Here is a 19,319-nt window from a genome sequence, read left to right as displayed (position 1 = left end):
GTATTGTTCTTTTTTATTTTGTCAAAAACAACAGAACCAAAACCAAGATGAGAAATGTGACAGCTTAGAGCAAGGGGCTTAAATCAGTACATGTATTTCTTATAATCAATTAGAGGAATAATTTTTAACCAAGCGGCTAATTAATGAGTTTTAGAACATGTATGCAAAGGTGGCTACTGGCTAAGCCTTCAGTGAGAAATATTCATTATTGCATTATCTCAATTAGGATTCGTGAACAGTATAACCAACTACAAATTATATTTATGAGACTATGGTTAATTAAAAAAGAAAAAGGAAAACGTTATCTCAATTCTCTTGGTTGTTTAAGTTAGATCATGGTAGAAGCAATGCATACACTCTCCGTCAAGGGCACATGTTGTTGGCTAAGTCGTCATGTCTTGCAATGTCATTAACAAAGAGTCTTTGAAGTGTTTAGCGATCTACCACACATTCGTGAATTTCAATCATTTGGCATTTACGTTATCATATGCTAAATTGAATTTTGCAGTCAATATGTACAAATCAATTTGAGTGTAACTAACGTAAATCTTAGTTGACTATTCGAAAGTTGAATTTCCCAGTCAAAATATTAAATCTAAATCTGCAAATGCTACCATTCCCTCTTAGTTGACCATCCTGAATTTGACTTAGGAAGTCAAATTATTATGTTTGGTCTAGTCAAATTACCAAAGAGCCTCTAGTGTCTGGACTGAATAACAGACTCGTGCAAATTAACAATATTTTCTTTTACCAATACCAATAAGAAAAAACAGTCACTTGTTTTCAAGAAGACATTTCCCTTCACTACACACCCTTTTTTGAACCTTTTATCTTCAAGAAGTAAGAATATCCAACTTAGGTAAGAAGCACACTCTTGAGCATACTGTAATTCTTTCACATCAGGAACTACAATATTGAGCTAGTTAGAAGGAATAAAGACGACTAGGAAAGCGATGTATAGTAAATTCTATGTAGGTAGGGGATTGTAGAATATACCCAATGTGGTCCAACCCCTCTCCATACCTCACACATGGCGAGAACTTGTGCACGCCTTGAGTACGTATTCTTCCCCCTTGGTAATCAAAGATCATCATAATTTCTATACAGAAGTATGTAAGTTGATGTCACCATTTGGGGGTGTATATTTATGCAGCTGATACAGATTTTAATTTCTGCCGAGGAGGAACATTAAGGTACGCCTTCATTGTGTCATATGCTGTGAAACCAATTGCCACTGAGGGGACGATCTGCCAACAAAACCGAAAGCAGTTCTGATGAGTTACTCAATAAATCTAACAACATGAAATATCATAATACTAGACAGTAGATATCTAATCCATCTTGGAATGATGATTTGCTCCATTTTCTTTCTCAAATGCTAAGATATGCTTCCTCCTTTGCTACCTATAGATGTGACAAGAACAAATCCAAATTTAAACATGTAGGAATTTGGCTCCTTGTTAGGAAGTGCAGAAGTGTGAGTTCTCCCGGAAACATACTTGAGGCAGAAAAAAGTCACTGCTGAACATACTTCTTGTGGTGCAAAAGGAGATTGACTCTCAATAATTCAGTGGTCATGAAAATATCCTTCTCTATTTTCACCCCATTTCAGCTTAATGTTTCCACTCACCAGGTTAAGGAAATAATTCATAACACGAGATTGGGAAAGGGAAGGTGATGATAACTGGTTATTCAGGAAAAAATAGGGAGGGACCAAGATAGTTTTTATTTTCTGAAGAGTGACAAACTAACAAGCATAATTGATTATACTACAGGTCATGCAGAAAGGATAATTGCCAAAAAAGATTTGTTAAAAGTGATATTTAACACAATCCAAATGACATATCTTGATGTTTCTATACTCTTTGAGATCAAGTATAAATTACTATTTGACTTGGTTTTTCAAATGTAAGGGATATTCTTTACTGTATAACACTGTATACATGAACAAACTGATAACACTATTAGCTAACAATAATTTGGGGATACTACACATTTGTTCAGAAGTTCATTTAGTATAAGCCCCACTAAAAGTTTCATGAAAGGGAACACCTTTATGCCTTTTTCACAAATAGTAAGGTAATTTGCATTGGGCCCTAATCCAATCAGCAAACATAATAAATCTAAGAACTGTTAGCAAACGTAAGAGCTAAATACATTAATTTATCAAATTTTCCCCAATAGAAATGTCACTTTCATTATTAACTTCAGAGGTAAGGCACAAGTACCCTAAATTATGTCCGAAATCCTAGAGACACGCATAAACTTAACTAGGGTCTTATTACCCCTACACTAATTTAAAATGAAATAATACACCAGAAATGTTGACGTGGCATAGAGAGTGCACTCTCTTGAAGGCAAGTGATGAGGATACAAATTGGACACATGACATTTTTTAATTGGTAACTTTATAATTAGTTAGAACACATATTTATTGATATAGAAACTTATATATATTTAATAATTTTCATTTCTTTTTTTGTAAAATATTTATTTAATTTCTTTCTCACTTTAGACTTCTTTTTTCATTCATATCTTATCTTTTCACTTTTAATTTATTTTAAGAAATTATATGTATTTTTTTTAAAAAAAAAAATAGTAAGTGTCCTTTAATTTTACCGTTTTAACTTTTTTTATGTTTTATTTGATTTTCTTCACTTATTTTGATATTAGTTCAAAATTTACTTATTTTAAATCCAAGATATTTGGAGTTAAATTTGAAATCAAATCAAAAGGAAAGACAGAGAAAATAAAAAAGAGTAAATCAATAGAAAAATAAAAGAGAAAAAATGAATGAAGGTACAAAAAAAAGATTTGATATAAGGTAGAAAAAATATGTGTATTAACTTAATTTAGATACAAGATAAAAATGAAAATATTTTTTTTAAAAAAAAAATTAAATATTTACACACGTGTAGGCGCGTGTTAGGAACACAACCAACTTGAGTGGTTGAATGGCACATCAACACAAAAGATGCACAAAATACGAAAAAAATGAGTTCAGAGAGATAATAGGACCTAGTTAAGTTTATATATGTCTGTGGATACTTGTGCCTTATCCCTTAACTTTATGATCCTTTCAACGAACTTGCAATGACTAAACAACACTATAGGTGGACAAACTTTGTTGTTTTAACCACAGGATTATTTCTTGTGCTTTGCTAGTCATTCACTTTTTTTTCTTTTTGCCATTTCTTCAGTTAATCAACATTCAAGTTCCCAAAATATTATTACCACTTAAGTTTAACCCAACTCCCAAATGAAGTGTGCCAAAATGTGTATTATGGCCAAGATATATAATATTCAAAAGTGGGTCAACTAGAAATTCTTTAAAGAACAAGTTATAAATGTAGTTGTAGCGAAGAAGCTACTATTAAACCGGACTTTTTACCTTCATATAATTAACACTAAGCCCTGCAAACAATTGTCTCCAACCTTGATTACGAACAATTGAAGAAAGCCCATCAAACGTGCTCCTATATCTGGCTCTGTCTTGCAATGAAGGTCGCAGATGCTCTACCTGAATAAGAGATATTTTCATGGTTTATTAAGTCATATGAACAAGTGACATGTTCAAAACGTGTGAAAAACTTAACTTCATTTATCTGTGGCAGTGCTAGTGCGCAATATTTACTTCCTCTGTTCCAAAAAGAGTGACACCTTTGTATATTCGGAAATCATTTAACATAGAACTTCCCAACTTTACCATTAATTAGATGATAATATAGCCACACAAATGTCATGAGTCATGACATACAAGATCACAAGTTCCAAAAGTTCTTCTTTCTTAAACACTGTATCTAATCAAACAGGTTAAAATGAAATGAAGGGAGTAAATTTTAGCAAGGCTTCCACAGAGGGATTAGTACGAACACAAATTAGTCACTCAGACTCTTATGGAGTTCCACAAGCAAATATGATGCACAGAAATACTAATCACTCCATTCAGGATATAGAATGGATTATGGACATGAACTCAAAATACAGGAAATTTTTAGGGCACAGCGTGGTCTGACAGACCAGAATTAATCTGCGCCAACTCTGGTCTAACACATGCACTAATTTCAATCAACACAAAGTGCATAGGAGTTATGTTGAGTTATGCTATGTCTGACGATGATACCTGCATCTGCCTCCTAACCACGTCCAATGGGTATGTAAATGTCTGACCCAATAAACCAGCTATAGCTCCACACGAGAGACGCATCATAATGGAGGATTGGTGCTCTTCAGGAACATGCCTCTTTAACTCCTCATAAACATAAAACTTCAATCCAGCATAAGGAAGAATACCAATAAGGGTGGGCCCTGCTCCGAATATAAATCGAGTCATTTGTGAATCATCAATATTCAAAAAAGAATTAAAACCATAAACCATTTATGCAAAGACCTAGGCAATGCAAGTACAACCATGGACACATCAACACACACAAAATAATAAAAGTTCGGGATGTGCGGCAGATTTTAGAAATGAGAGACATTAATCAAACCATTGACAAAAAGAACAATTGAACTTTTACTTTTATTAAGGTTGTCTTTTTAATTTTGGTATTCTTAGATTCTGTCATTTTACTAACTTAAATTTTATTTCCTCGTTTTTTATTTTCGTTTTTGAATTTCATAGTAATTTTAAGGTACCTAACACTTTCTTTTATTGTTATAAATCCCCAATTAATCAAAATATAATCTTTTCTGCTTTTGAGTCCATCTGTTTCGAGCTTTAAAAAAATCAGCTTTACCCAATCAAACAAAAATATGGCATAGGAGTATTAAACTAGTAACATGAAAAACACAGTCCATCAGTTTCAGTGACTTTCTAACGTTGCAGTAAGATAAAGATACAAAGTACTTGAAACAGTGAAACAACATAAAACCCAAAATTAGTTGTCTAAATTTAGTATAAAAGTATCCTCATCCTTTTTGATTGAGGATATAACTTTAAGGGATTTTGACATTATGATATTTCGAATTTTCGTTTATAGCAAAAACAATTTAAACATTCTGTTAATTTTTGCATTACGGAAGAAAAGAACGACATTTAAAAAATGGAAATTAGGAGGTAGAGTCTGGTTGGTCTTTTCTGGAACTACAGAAGAATCAAGTATGTTTCATGAGTTGATGCCATCAATGCAACAATTTACTTCACATAGAAAAAAGGTTTGATAAAATGCCGAAAATAAAATATCAAAGAAAAGAAAAATGACTGGTGCTAGTATCGAACTCAAGTACAACTTGAATCAGCAATCCAAAATCTGCCATGATAATCACTTTTAATACATCTATAACAAAGCACAACATGCTTCATAAAGTTAGGTCCTTCGTGTTTTTAAGGATTTATGACCCAATTAGTTGCAGATGAGTCAATTCGGCAGTAAAAGTTAAGGATTTATGACCCAATTAGTTGCAGGTGAGTTAATTAGCCAGTAAAAGCTCATTATTCAGTATGAACCAATCAATACTTACCTACACCTCGATAAAGTGCACGGAGTCCTCCTTCCTTGTAGACAGCCTCTAGGACATTTTTAGTACCACTATATTGAGGACCAATATGAGTTGCTCTACTGCCATTTCCTCTTGTCTCCTTGACCTAAAGAAAGATAAGGGGAGAAAACAAATATGAATGATAGCCATCCAAACAGTTTAATGCCGTGAAAAAAGATAAGAGTATGCCAACAGTTAAGGGTAAAACTTATAATTGTTTGATCTAGTGAACCTACATGAGACTGAGAGTAAGAGAAAATAGAACCATTTACAAGGATCCTTAGTGCAAAGTAATATGTTTGGAGGATCTCTGGCATATACAAGAATCAAGATTTAAATAGAACGGCCAAGTTGGAGCAAACAAGCAGTGTAGATTCTTTTAATCTAATTCTTGAATCAGTCAAAATGATGATTTCTCAATAAGCTTTATCTAAAAGACAAGCTCAAGATAAAACTGATACCAGCATGCAACTTTTATTAGTTGATGCAGCAGGATGGAGTTCCACAATGGATCTAATTTGTCAAATTAACCAGGAAAGAAATCCACAGTTGTGAAGTCATTGGAGAGACGGAGAATGAGAAGGGACAGATCATTCCTCCATCATATATGAGTTTACAATTTACATGAGTGTTTAACAAAGTAGGGCAGCTTACCTATGATAGTTTACACATCTTAATGAAATAATAAGGTATATTTCCATTTAGATGAGTCAAAGATCAGATACAACTATCCGTCCTACTAAAGCACGGCAATTGGTGAGTGCTGCTAATCAGATTAATTTCCAACTCTGGCAGGGCGTGTTGATGGAAAAATTCAATAATTATTGCAAAATAGTAAAACTGCTAAAATGCAATCAGACATGTAAAGAGCAAAGAAAAAAAACTAAATGTATTTTAACAAATTAAGCACCTGATAAGCCAGTTTGGTCCGAGCCAAATCAAGGGGATATGTACACAAAACTGCAGTTCCTCCAGAAGCTGAGCCAGCCAAAAGATCTACAACAGGTCCTGTTCCTAATGCAGAGTAATTTTCTAATATCCATCCTCGATACCGCTCATAGGTCATGTAATGTAGTGCAGCATATGGGACAATTCTGAGAACACTTGCTCCATTTCCTCTGCAACACGTCGTGTCATTAATAACCAATACTTCCACAACAAACTCAAGCTTTTAACAGTACAATCTAAACTTACTTGTAAAATCCAATAACACCTTCATTCTTCAGAAGCTTCTTTAGAGATTGATGAACTCCAAGGGAATGATATCCTTCAGTTCTTGTCTACAAGAATTAAGGAGAAGAGCAAGCAGGAGGAATTTAGGAATGTCATAATGAGCTAAAACTGAAGTAGCCATGTGAAGAATGTAAAAGAAAAAAATATACAATGAGCATCTGGCAGATGCATTCAAGTGAAAACACAAGAACCCAACTGAGGATAGAGAACAACCGGATAAGGTGACGGGTGATACATAAATTTCAATCAATTTCAGAAAACAAACAAAAACTAATGACTTAGAGACACTAAAAACAAAAATTTTCCTCAGTCATGTAACTAGAATGGGTGCAACTGCTTCCCATTTATCCAATCAGAAGAAATACTCCAACCAGACTAATTTCTCTCAGTTTAGAGAAGATCAAAAGAACATAATAGTAAATATATATAGAAATACATCATCCTATTTGGGACCGACAATAAAGGAAAGTGAGACATATAAACTGAAACAAAAGAAGTATATAACTAAACAAAAACCATTCGGTTTGTCTAGAACAGTACAAATTGGCATAAACAAGTGATCACTTTAAAACACGGGGAGCTAGATAAAACAGTATCTCTTTCCTTTTTCACCTGCAAAAGTATTTTGACACGCTCTAATGGGGCAACTGCAGTTTTGGCAAATGCACCAGCAGCTCCTCCAGCAATCAGCTCCTTCACATATATTGGCAAACCATCAAAAACAGAAGCCTCTCGATGAGAGGCAGAAGACCCATCAACTAACCCTACCACATTTGTGGACAAAGTAGTCCCTTGTGTAGAAGAACTCATCTTCAAAGTTACTACTGTCAATTACCAAAATACAATGCAAATCGAACAACTTTCTATCCACCTTGTAGATTGTAAAACTCCTTGTCCCACCTATCTCTTGGGATACAAAAGGGTAAAACTTTTTGCTCAACCAATGGCCTGAGAACAACCGGAATTGAACACCGTATGTTCACAAGCCTACCTTGTTTTTCACCAATTATTACAATTCTCATCAAACAGATGCAAAGAAAGTTTGAACAAAACAACTACCTCTTTCAAGATCCAAACTGAAATGCTACTTCTTTCAATATCAAAATTGAATCTTGCCCATATAACCAAATCTCCACAATCTAAAGAATACCCAGAAACAATAAAAAAAAAAAAATCTAAAGGGGCAATCGATAAAATCAATACTCCTTTAGATGTAAGCCAAATAACACCACATAAATGTAAGAAAACAAATTGGGTTTGTCCAGAATCTGTTATTTTTTGAGATTCTTGAAGGTAACGTTTTCAATTGATTCGTCCCCAGATTCGTTTCCTTCCTGGTTCCAAGAAGGCAGATGAATTAGGAATTTGGGGACTGGTCAAATTCGGTATCCCTCAGCTCATACAATTCTTATTTATATATATAAAAAAAAATGTCTGACTTCCGTCCACGACTTTAAACAAGACAAGAGGTGGCGGTATAGTCGCACATATTATTTTTCAAAAATAAACTAATTTTATTTTATTTAAAAATAAAAAATAAAAATGAGTATAACTAGAAGTTGATCATCAAGAATTAACTTCTATTTTAGCTCATGATAAAAGATTTATTAAATGATATTTAAGGATGGGATTGCAATTAGGATGATTTCATAAAACTAGCGTTAATTGTTTGATTTTTCCTTCGAGCGCACATGGCCTCGGATTGGGGTTATTTCTCTAAGGTGTTGCTTTTGTTATCTTTTATATTATTGTATAAATCGAATCACGCGTCTTGTCAAACTTAATCCTAATTAATTCTCATTACTCTTCATGTGTCATTGTTAGATATAGTCACATGCCTTTGAAATTATTTTTGTCATATATAGATTCTTTAGATTATATCAATCTTTTATCGGTGAATATAATTAATTTTTTTTTCTTTCTCAAGAAATTGAGATCTCCATTTTTTTTTCTCCGAATCAAATTTCCCATCAAAAGAAAACGAAGTGTCTCTTCTAATTAATACTAGAAAAATATGGCCCGTGTCACGGGTCCAACGTGAACATTGTTTGAGATAATGAATTGATATGATTTACAATAATAATTGAAAAACATAGTATTAATTATTTGATGATAAATATATTTTTAAATTGAAGATTCTTAACCATAAAATTAAGACCTACTACATAAAAAAGATGTGATTAAAGTAAATTACAATCACTTAAAATGATTAATAATCAAAATAAATTGAATTACGGCCATTTTTATTCCCATATTTACAACAAAAAAACATAGGCACACGTCCTTTTGTGGTTATTGTACAAATTTATAAATGATCCAACATACATATATATATATGTAAGGAAGGAAAAAAAAAAGAGTGATCAAATATCCTCTAATTGACTTGTTAGTGTCCACTTCAAAGTCAATGAATTTTATTTAGTTATTGGTTTTAATTACGAATAATTGAAGTTAGAAGAGGTTATTATATTCAACAATATAAATGGATCACTAACATAAATTAATATTCGCTTTGTCCTAGATTTATTTTCCTTATTTTAAAAATGGCATATTTTTATATTTCGTAACAATTTATTTATAATATATTTATTTTATTATTAATGAAATAATTTTTAGCCACAAAATCTATTATAACTATAAGTTTTAAAATTTTATTTTTCCTAAACTCCGTGACTAACTCATATAAATTGAAATGAAAAAAATATTAAATTCTATACATGGAATACAATGAATAACATACTTTGATACCTCCAAAACCTCTTTCGTACTTAATTTACTTCATCAAAAAAATTACTTGTCTAATTTTGACGAAAAAATAATTTAAATCCACCTGAGCAAAGAACCGACCTTGATGAGCATTTCTTTACTTGAATTTTTTTCTCTCTCACACAATAAAATATCAAGGCAAACTTCATTTGCGAATTCAACTCTTTCGTTAAAATTTTTGGTTCGAACAACATCCCACTTCCTATAGTCAAGAGCAAAACGTACAAATATAGTAAATTGATCTAATCACCAAGAATGAGTTTAATTAAATTGGGTCTTCTCTCTTCTATAAAATTTATGGAGAATGAAGAGAAATCTCAAATAAAATTTAAACATCTAACGAGATAACTAAAAAAGATAATAAAAAAGCTGACTTAATAATAAAACATAACAATTTATATGATACACCTTATGCTTGCTCTTCTTTTCCTAAATAGTAAACAAGAGATATAAACCACCAAGAAAAGAGAGACATACTAAGTTAAAAGTCAAAGTATTGCCATGTGTCTACTCCAAAGTAGATACAACACAAAAAATTTTATAATAAATTAGCGATAGATATGATGTGGCAGACACAAATTGTATGAGGTTCTCTTAGAATTTGCAAAATGAATATTGGATCCCATTTTCAAAAAATTGAGCTAAATCCTTCTCTCTCTCTTCTTTTTAACTTTTTTTCTTTGATTGAGATCTTCAATTTGTCAACCATTTCTTCTTCTTCTTCTTTTTTAAATAGTATTATTTATAAAAAATGTGAACTTTAATCTAATTCGTCGGTACTTTGAACATTTGATATTATTTTTCTTTCATGTATTGATGATTTACATTTCTAGAAATAAATTATTAAAAGTTATCCGTCAATTGACAAACTAAATTATATTTTTATTTTTATTTTTATTTTTATTAATTATTCTAAAAATATAAACAAAATTTGTAAAATTGCAAAAATAATTCTTAAAAGGAGTAAGTTAATAAAGTATCCTTTTTATTTATAATTTCAAAAGAAAAAATAAATAACTAATATGAAAAACGAAAGGAGTATAAATTAATTATTACCTTTTTTCTCTTTCAATAACTTCATATATACTTAAATTCATCAAATATTCACAAGAAAATATAATGGAATGATCATAAATAATTTTGACAAATAATTACATAAGTTTTTGTACTATCTTAATGTAATTCAAAATAAAAATTCTCGAAAACATTTAGATATATACATACTCTTCCGTCAATTAATGTAATCCAAAATAAAAATTTCTCATAAACATTTAAATATACACATACTCTTCCGTCAATTTATATGATATCTTTTTATTCTTGAAATCAAGCATTATGAAATTTAATTGATATTTTAAAGTATATTTTTATTTTTTATATGTAATAACCCTTGTGATCATTTTGACTACTAGAGATTTTTATTACATAAAAGACTCTTTCAATAGATTTTAACTGAGAATTTTGGAATATTCTTAACTACAATTATAAAATTAATGGGGTACTTTTAATAACTTATTTAGTTGGTGGTTAAAGTTCATACTTTTATAGTTGGTCATATATAATAATTATGGAGTAAATATTCTATAGAAAGAAATTATAAGGTTTAGTAGTTATTTAAGTAATAGCTAGTTGATAATTATTAACCCTAAATAATTAAACGACGAAGCAATAGAGCGCATGCTTACCTGTAACACGAGACGACGGTACCCTCAGGTAAATCTTCAACAACCATCAATATTGTTCTTTGCATATTAATAATTGGGCAGAATATTTTGTATAATTACCTGATATGACTTTGTGCCTTTTTAGGGTTGGATGAATAACAAAATTAATATTATATCGTGATATTGAATATATAATTTATGGCCATGATGATTAGTCAAAATTAATTTATAATATTTGTTTATTGGGTTTAATGAATAAGTTGCATACATTATTATATAATATACGGAAAAGAATCTAAAATACTCTTGAAGTATCAAAAATGGTACAAAATTACCCTCTATCCACCTATTGGCTCCAAAATATCCTTTTCATCCACCTATTGGCTTCACAATACCCTTCTCATCCACCTTTGGGTTCAAAATTAACCATTTATTTAACAATTATATATTTAAACTATTTAAATAATTTTTCTAATACATGACGCTCAACTATTGTTATAATTTAATTTATTAATATAATTTATGAATCAATCTACCACCCATTACTAATTAAATCACACCCAATTAATAAACCCACCCCATTACTAATGCAACAACAGAAAACTATTGCGTGTTTCTAAAACTTTGAGGCGAAAATATCTATAATAGTACATTATCATACATTCAAGTCCTCAATCAAAACATATTATAATTCAAGTGTCTAAAATAAAATTACTGATAAACTTAAAAGTTTGACTATGTTCATCTTAGTTATTTATTCCTCTCAATTATGTGATTTACTTAATGGATAACTTTTTTAAAAAAAAAAGAATATATTAAAGTATTTAAAACAAATAATAAATTTTTATAAAATTATATTTAAAAAGTGCATTAATTAATTCGGGATGTACTACTTCTTTACCTTTAATCATAAAATTCGAATTCAAGCTTGAAAGAGAATCATATTGAAAGTGTCCTAAATAATAGGCTCAACCTAAATTTAATTGGGGCTTTAATTCGGACTAAATAATTTTGGATGTCATTTTTAGAAACTGTAATTTCGTCGTGTTTTAGTAGTGTTTAGGGCGATTTTGATATAATAATTTGTTTATTAATTAGATGGAGTTTAATTAGTAATGGATTGGTAGTGAGTTGTTTATAAATGATATTAATAAATTAAATCATATCTAATTATCGAGCTCCAACTATTTTAAAAAAATTAAATAGTTTAAATATGAAACAGTTAAATAAGTGATCAATTTTGAATACAAAGGTGGATGTCAACGGTATTTTGGAGCCAATGGGTGGGTGAAAAGGGCATTTTGGAGCCAATAGGTTAATGAAGGATAATTGTATACCATTTTCAATACTTCAAGGATATTTTAGGCCCTTTTCCGTATAATGTATATATTGTTGGGATAGATACTTAAATTGCCTTATGTGTAGCAGTGGGTAGCTCCATGTTGAATTCTGAATAAAAGTAGACGTAATGATATCGTAATGACTAATGGAAAAATATCAAAATAATTGGATTTGATAGAGTTTATACGATAATTTTTATTATTATGTTGAGTTTCTTTGTGAAGAATAAAGAAAGAGGATTGACTGGTGAGCCAAATTTTAATTTGTATATCTTAGTTGCATCTTGGACATGGGAAGTAGAAATATGGTGGCTAATGGAGTTCATAATGGATTAATGATTGATCAATTATTACAAGTCATAGGTTGTATAGATTGCATAAAATTGCTATAAAAAAGAAGGTCGTGGATACTATTGGACATGCAAATTCAGTAGCTCGTTATGTTCTAGTGTTAACATATTAAGATAGGCAATTATATATTAGGTGTATTATATAATTCGGATACCATTAAAGTTAGACTAATTGGAGGAAGTGAAACTTACCTTTAGGCTTTAACTTTGAGAATTGATTATAGAATTGGGTGAATTTTTGGGTCAAGGCTAGACATATTGTAATATGAATGCCTACAGACTTGTTAACTTACAAATTATGCATACTTGATGGAGTGTAGAAGTTCGGAGGCGTTGATGAAAGGAAAAACATTGGAGAAGTAGGTTGCTTGACTTGGGTTCTTCGGTGAAGGTAGGTTATGGTTTATACTATTTGTTAGTAAACACATAATAGTGATTGATATGCATTGAATGATATTGTGATTTTTTTCTATGTACTTGATTGTGTGGTTGTGTGGCTTGGTTGTGTGTTTTGTGATTAGTTTGAAATCCTAAGACCGTGATTTTTTTTAATATGAAGTGATGCCTTTAATAAAGAAGGCTTGATGAAATATTATCAATGAATTGAAAGTGGTGATAATAAATGATAAATTAATAGTATAATTGGATCGGAGTGTCACGAATTGACTCGGTATAATTGGATCGAGTGTCCTATTTCGACACGATATTCTTGGATCGGAGTGTCACGTTCCAACAAGGTATTCTTGGATTGGAGTGTCACGTTCTGATACGATATAATTGGATCGGAGTGTAATGTTTCAACACGATGTAATTGGATCAGAGTGTCACGTTCCGACACAGTAACATTAAAGGAAAATTTGTGGAATTAACTTACTGTACTCAATCTGAAAGAACCTATTTCTCAAATGAGCGTGGCGTGGAGGCATGAATCCTCATGAGTGTGCTTGATATTGTGATTGATTATGTAGTCACTTGTTCATGTTTGTTGTCGCTGGTCACCTGTTAAGTGTCATAGTTGAGTTTATACTATTATTCTTTGTATATTAGTTTATATTTTGGGTTGAACGATGATACTTATTCGGTACATGTTGTCCTGTACTGAGCCTTACTAGTATTTTTCTTTGTTTTTCTTTTATGGAATGCAACTATTGTACAAGCAAATTTCCAGCTCTAGTCAGTCTCAGCATATCAGGTTCAACGGTGAACTATTCATTCGAGCTTGAGTTGAATTCTCTTGGTCATTAACTAATTTCCTTAGGTTTTGGACACAAAATTACTGTATTTCATTTACTTTGGTGTCTTTGATACTCTTAGACTTAGTAATTGGAGATTAGATGTCCTTGTTGTGATGACTTTCATATTTTGGGAAAAGATATTTAGTAAGTTTTTTAGCTTCTGTATTATGATTGTAGTTTGTAAGTTGGGGTTAAATTTGTTGGTTCTCCCACCTAGGGGTTAAGTGTGGGTGTCACTCATGACTTGTTTTGGGTCGTGACAAACTTGGTATTAGAGCGTAAGGTTCGGTGATCACATCACACAAGGACAAGTTTAGTAGAGTCGTACGAAATGGTATTGGGACGCCTTTACTTTTCTGCGAGAGGCTATAATACTTTAGGAAAACTTCATTCCTTCTTTATTTTGTGCTAGTACGGAAATCCAATTGGTATCTAGGTGATACAAATTGGTATCTGAACTTTTTCACTCTATTTCAAATATGGTTAGATGTTGAAAACCTCATCCTTCATCGTTATTGATACTGAAAATGTTTATTCCTTCATTATTAATTATTTTGAGCTGCTTTATAAAATGAATATAGTGGAAAGACTTAATATTGAGTTTGTGACATACTAGTTTTGAGGATACACATAATGTGGTGATAGCCTCATGTTGACATCGATTAGTAATGGCACTACATATAATGCATTTTTCTAGCGTCTTCATAAAGAATTATATAGGCTAAACTTTGAAGGATAGGAAGTAGAGAGGGAAAAGCTAGATGGTCTGCCAATGTCAGAACATTCAAGATGTTTCTTAAGAGATGGATAGGTAATGAACACCATTACTTTTTAAAAAAAAATTACAATTAAAGTACGTGTTGCTTAGCGAATGATGAAATTATGTTGAGGCAAGTAAGGCCAGAATCTCTATGATGATTTCATAGATTAGGTATAAAAAAATCATGATACGACTACCACAATAATATAGATGTTTACTTGATAAAAGTTATGATGTGTGTTAGTTTTGTTATCAACCTAATCTAAGAATGAATTTATAATGTTTTAAGTTCTATTCAATGGATAGAAATGTTTAGCTATTGGTGTACGATCTTCTCGATAGGTAAGATGTGTTCTAATGACAGATATAACGAACATTCAAGGTGTGATAATAGTGTTATGAAAAATGAATATGTTGATTGTCAAGTGTGAATATTAACTATTTCAGGACTTATCAGTTATAGGACGTATTCAGATAATGAGATTTTGTGTTGCGTTCTCCTTTGAGAAGCCAACTAGATTGTTACTACAAACGCTTGAGTTAAACTTTATTTTTAAGAAAGATTTTAGTGGTGGATATTTGGTATGGTATTGATGCAATTAGTTTGTGAAGTATATCTTGAAGATTCTAAAGAAGTACAGATATTTTATCTTAAGCTTCAAAAAGTAGATTGATACTAGAATGACAAACTTATAAAAAAATCGAATATTTTAATAAGAAAGTGCGTATAAAATTGGGTTAGTCCCTTAAATTTGATCTGAGTTTAAGGTGTCAAGGTTCACTTCGTGGTGAAGACAAATGCTAATTGGCCATGATGAAATAAAAGAGAGTTTGTGAGGGGTTGTGATTGAGATAAAACTATATAATAAGGATTTGTTGTTTAAATTAATTTTGTATGGTAATAAAGACTTGCGAGTATCTAAGGTATTTTCTACTATTTAGTGGGTAATGCGGTTGTATGACAAGTTTGAGGAGATGTAGGGATATCACTCAGATATAATTTAAAGGATCTAGAGTCATAATTATAATAAGATAAAATTTGTGGAATGTGTAGCCTTCAAAAATAGGTGAGAGCATGAATATTTTATCAGATTGCAAGGACTAAAAATGTAATTTTGAGTGGAGTGAAAAATCATGTCGTAGTGTTGAATTTATTAATGAGTGTGGTTGAATTTTTAGTGAAGGATATGGTAATGTCGACAGAAAGGCGCTAATAAGCTAAGATACACAAAGTCATAAAAATCTTCAAGTATGAACTAATATTGTTAGATATTGGGGGTAGTTGAATTCAACATTCAAAAATTTTTAATAGTAAATATACATTTGTAGTGGTATATTTTATCAAGGTATAAAATCGTAAGATAAGAAATGATCGATTGAATTGAGTATGGAGCATTTGGAAGGACTTGTGCAGAGTTTGAGTAGAAAATTTGATTACTTTCGAGGGTTGAACGACCTAAGGGGGCTTCACGTAATGTATTGATTTAAAGGCTAAAGTAAAAATAAATTGTCAAGAGTTTTTATCCACATAATAAGATTGGTAAGCGAGCCAGCAAGAGGAACTACAGTCTGGTGTATTGAAGAGTTCATGATATTTAAATTTTTGTGTCATGGGAATAATTTAAAAAAGTGAAGAAATAAGACCTCTCGTATAATCCTTGATTTGTAGTTGAAGATTGTATTGATTTTTGCATGAGAGATTATATATGACTTTAAGATGTGAACTAGTTTGGTACAAACTTACTATGAATTTATCATCGACTTTAATAAAGATTGAATTTTTATCTTAGTGACATCCAATGATGTGTGTAAGATTATGTGTTGTTATGTGGGACAAAATTATTAAAATAATAGCAGGTTACTTATAGATCTGCAATAGTATGGACCTACATTTATACATGGTTATCGAGGATTTTGAAGGGATTGCAACTACTATTTAAATGGGACTATACAGTGATGTGATGTGTTACATAGACACTTGATAGTAAATAAAGGTTGTATGATAATAGTATATAAACTTGTTACGATGATCAAGAATTTGTTCAGTGTTGGTATAAGGTATATAATGGTCTGAATGGTAGTTTAAACTAGGTATATGAAAGATTGTGTAGAGTCGACATTGTGTGTTTTTCAGTATGTCTATCTCGATGGAAGAGTATTATTAGATTTTGAATTAGTTCTACTAGCCTTGGGTGAGACTCGTATCTATCATTGGATGTTTAAATGGAAAGAGAGGGAGACATAGCTTGAAACTTTTAGAGGCGATAATATGTTTGCTAAGAAAACTTTGATACTAATGATGGTTTGTGAGTAAGGTAAATGACGGGTGTGGTTATGATGTTTGTTAGTATTAAAAGTACTGAATTTAATGGAGTACTATGAAAAGTATGTGGGTTCAATGAATCAAGTATGTGTACGATTGTAACAGATACTAGACAAGTTGATTGTAGGTGGTTAAAATCAAGGAGATGGAGTTACATGGATGCAAATATTTGACATGTGAATTATGGAAGGAGTATCTTTTAATATTTGACTTTAGTTCTCTACATTTTATGTGACCACTTATTTCCATCTGGTAATAATTTTGGGTACGATTGATTAGTTATGCTCACATGTATTTTTACTTTTGTGGTTGATCCTTAGTGGTGTATCAAGTGTACCGATCATGCGATGTCCTCTTGTTTGGGTAAGATATTTGAATATATTTGGTTATCTAAGATGACATATGGTATTGTCTTGGAGTTGTTGAAATATTCTAGTGGTTGTACATGTATCACTTTGCTTATGAAAATTTATATGAGAACTACCATGAATATTTACAGTTATACGACATTCTTAATATCAATCTATTTATTGAGTTTATGTTCTAATTATGTGTGATTGAATGTGAGAACTATTGAGTATAGTTTTGTCATTCTTAAGGTTTGTATGCAATAGCTACTAATTTAGCATTTTGACAATGTTGTTAGAGGTTATGTATGCTTGGGTGTATCGCTCGATGGGTAGTTACTTGATCATTTTCTTCTCTGAGTTAGATAAGTTTGGTTCTCCCTTTATGAGTACCTAATGTGTAAAGATTAAATTTTATAACTTAAGCTCGTAAAAAGTTTATGTGGTGAGAATGAAATATTGATAAGATCTATGATTATTTGTGCATTATGAGTGTGTGGTGGTTGATATAGATTTATGATTGGAAATAAATATTGATATAACATTTTATCCCGGTTATGCCAAAAAGATTTCACTTAATGATTGTGTCAAGGTCCTTCAGAATATGTTGCATATGTGTGTACGATTAGTTTTGATTGCTATGTTTGTTGTTAGTTGAGTTTACTATAATAGCTGCTATCATTAGAGCATTGAGATGACCCCATTTGAGGCATGTTATGAGAGGAAGTGTAGATCTCCAATTGGTTGGTTTGATACATTTGATATGAAACTTTGGATATTATTACTTTGAAGAGATTGTTAACACAACTGCCCTTCCATACACTAACCTTCTTTTGATCGTTCGAGGACGAACGATAGGTAATTTGTATCTATTGTAATAACTGTTGTGGCTGTTTTGACTATTACATATTTTTATTAAATAAAAGACTCTTTCGATAGATTTTAACTGAGAATTTTGTACTATTCTTAACTACAATTATCAAATTAATGGGGTACTTTTAATAACTTATTTAGTTGGTGGTTAAAGAAAATAATATTAAAATTTATAATGGGTCACTTTCTCACTTTTATAGTTGGTTATATATAATATTTATGGAGTAAATATTCTATAGAAAGAAATTATAAGGTTTAGTAGTTATTTAAGTAATAGCTAGTTGATAATTATTAACCCTAAATAATTAAACGACGAAGCAATAGAGCGCATGCTTACCTGTAACACGAGACGACGGTACCCTCAGGTAAATCTTCAACAACCATCAATATTGTTCTTTGCATATTAATAATTGGGCAGAATATTTTGTATAATTACCTGATATGACTTTGTGCCTTTTTAGGGTTGGATGAATAAAAAAATTAATATTATATCGTGATATTGAATATATAATTTATGGCCATGATGATTAGTCAAAATTAATTTATAATATTTGTTTATTGGGTTTAATGAATAAGTTGCATACATTATTATATAATATACATATTGTTGGGATAGAAACTTAAATGGCCTTATGTGTAGCAGTGGTTAGCTCCATATTGAATTCTAGATAAAAGTAAATACGTAATAATATTGTAATGACTAATGGAAAAATACCAAAATAATTGGATTTGATTAGAGTTTATACGATAATTTTTATTATTATGTTGAGTTTCTTTGTGAAGAATAAATAAAGAGGATTGACTAGTGAGGTAAATTTTAATTTGTATATCTTAGTTGCATCTTGGACATGGGAAGTAAGAACATGGTGTCTAATGGAGTTCATAATGGATTAATGATTGATTAATTATTACAAGTCATAGGTTGTATAGATTGCATAAAATTGCAG

The 19,319-nt window shown here is 30.9% G+C and overlaps 1 protein-coding gene across 2 annotated transcripts; it reads right to left on the bottom strand.

Moving 5' to 3' along the window:
* Nucleotides 1–731: 731 nt before the first annotated feature.
* LOC101253108 (mitochondrial carrier protein CoAc1) lies at nt 732–8,397 on the bottom strand. Of its 2 annotated transcripts, none has more exons than XR_011211157.1 (7): nt 7,327–8,145; nt 6,676–6,761; nt 6,392–6,599; nt 5,464–5,587; nt 4,124–4,308; nt 1,500–3,520; nt 732–1,404 (listed from the first exon to the last, which is right to left on the bottom strand). XR_011211157.1 is itself a non-coding variant. In XM_004245031.5 (7 exons), the coding sequence occupies exons 1-7, from the start codon at nt 7,522–7,524 to the stop codon at nt 1,146–1,148; spliced, it is 1,032 nt and encodes a 343-aa protein (XP_004245079.1). In that variant the 5' UTR covers nt 7,525–8,397; the 3' UTR covers nt 732–1,145. The 2 variants fall into 2 exon arrangements, 1 of the variants encoding a protein (XP_004245079.1); XM_004245031.5 differs by having other exon boundaries at nt 732–1,247; nt 3,392–3,520; nt 7,327–8,397.
* Between the last annotated feature and the right edge of the window lie 10,922 nt (nt 8,398–19,319).

The sequence above is a fragment of the Solanum lycopersicum genome, chromosome 8, assembly GCF_036512215.1.
Source record: "Solanum lycopersicum chromosome 8, SLM_r2.1".
Classification (NCBI taxonomy): Eukaryota; Viridiplantae; Streptophyta; class Magnoliopsida; order Solanales; family Solanaceae; genus Solanum; species Solanum lycopersicum.
Note: the sequence above shows the minus strand (reverse complement) of the source record. Positions and strands in the feature narration are given on the sequence as shown.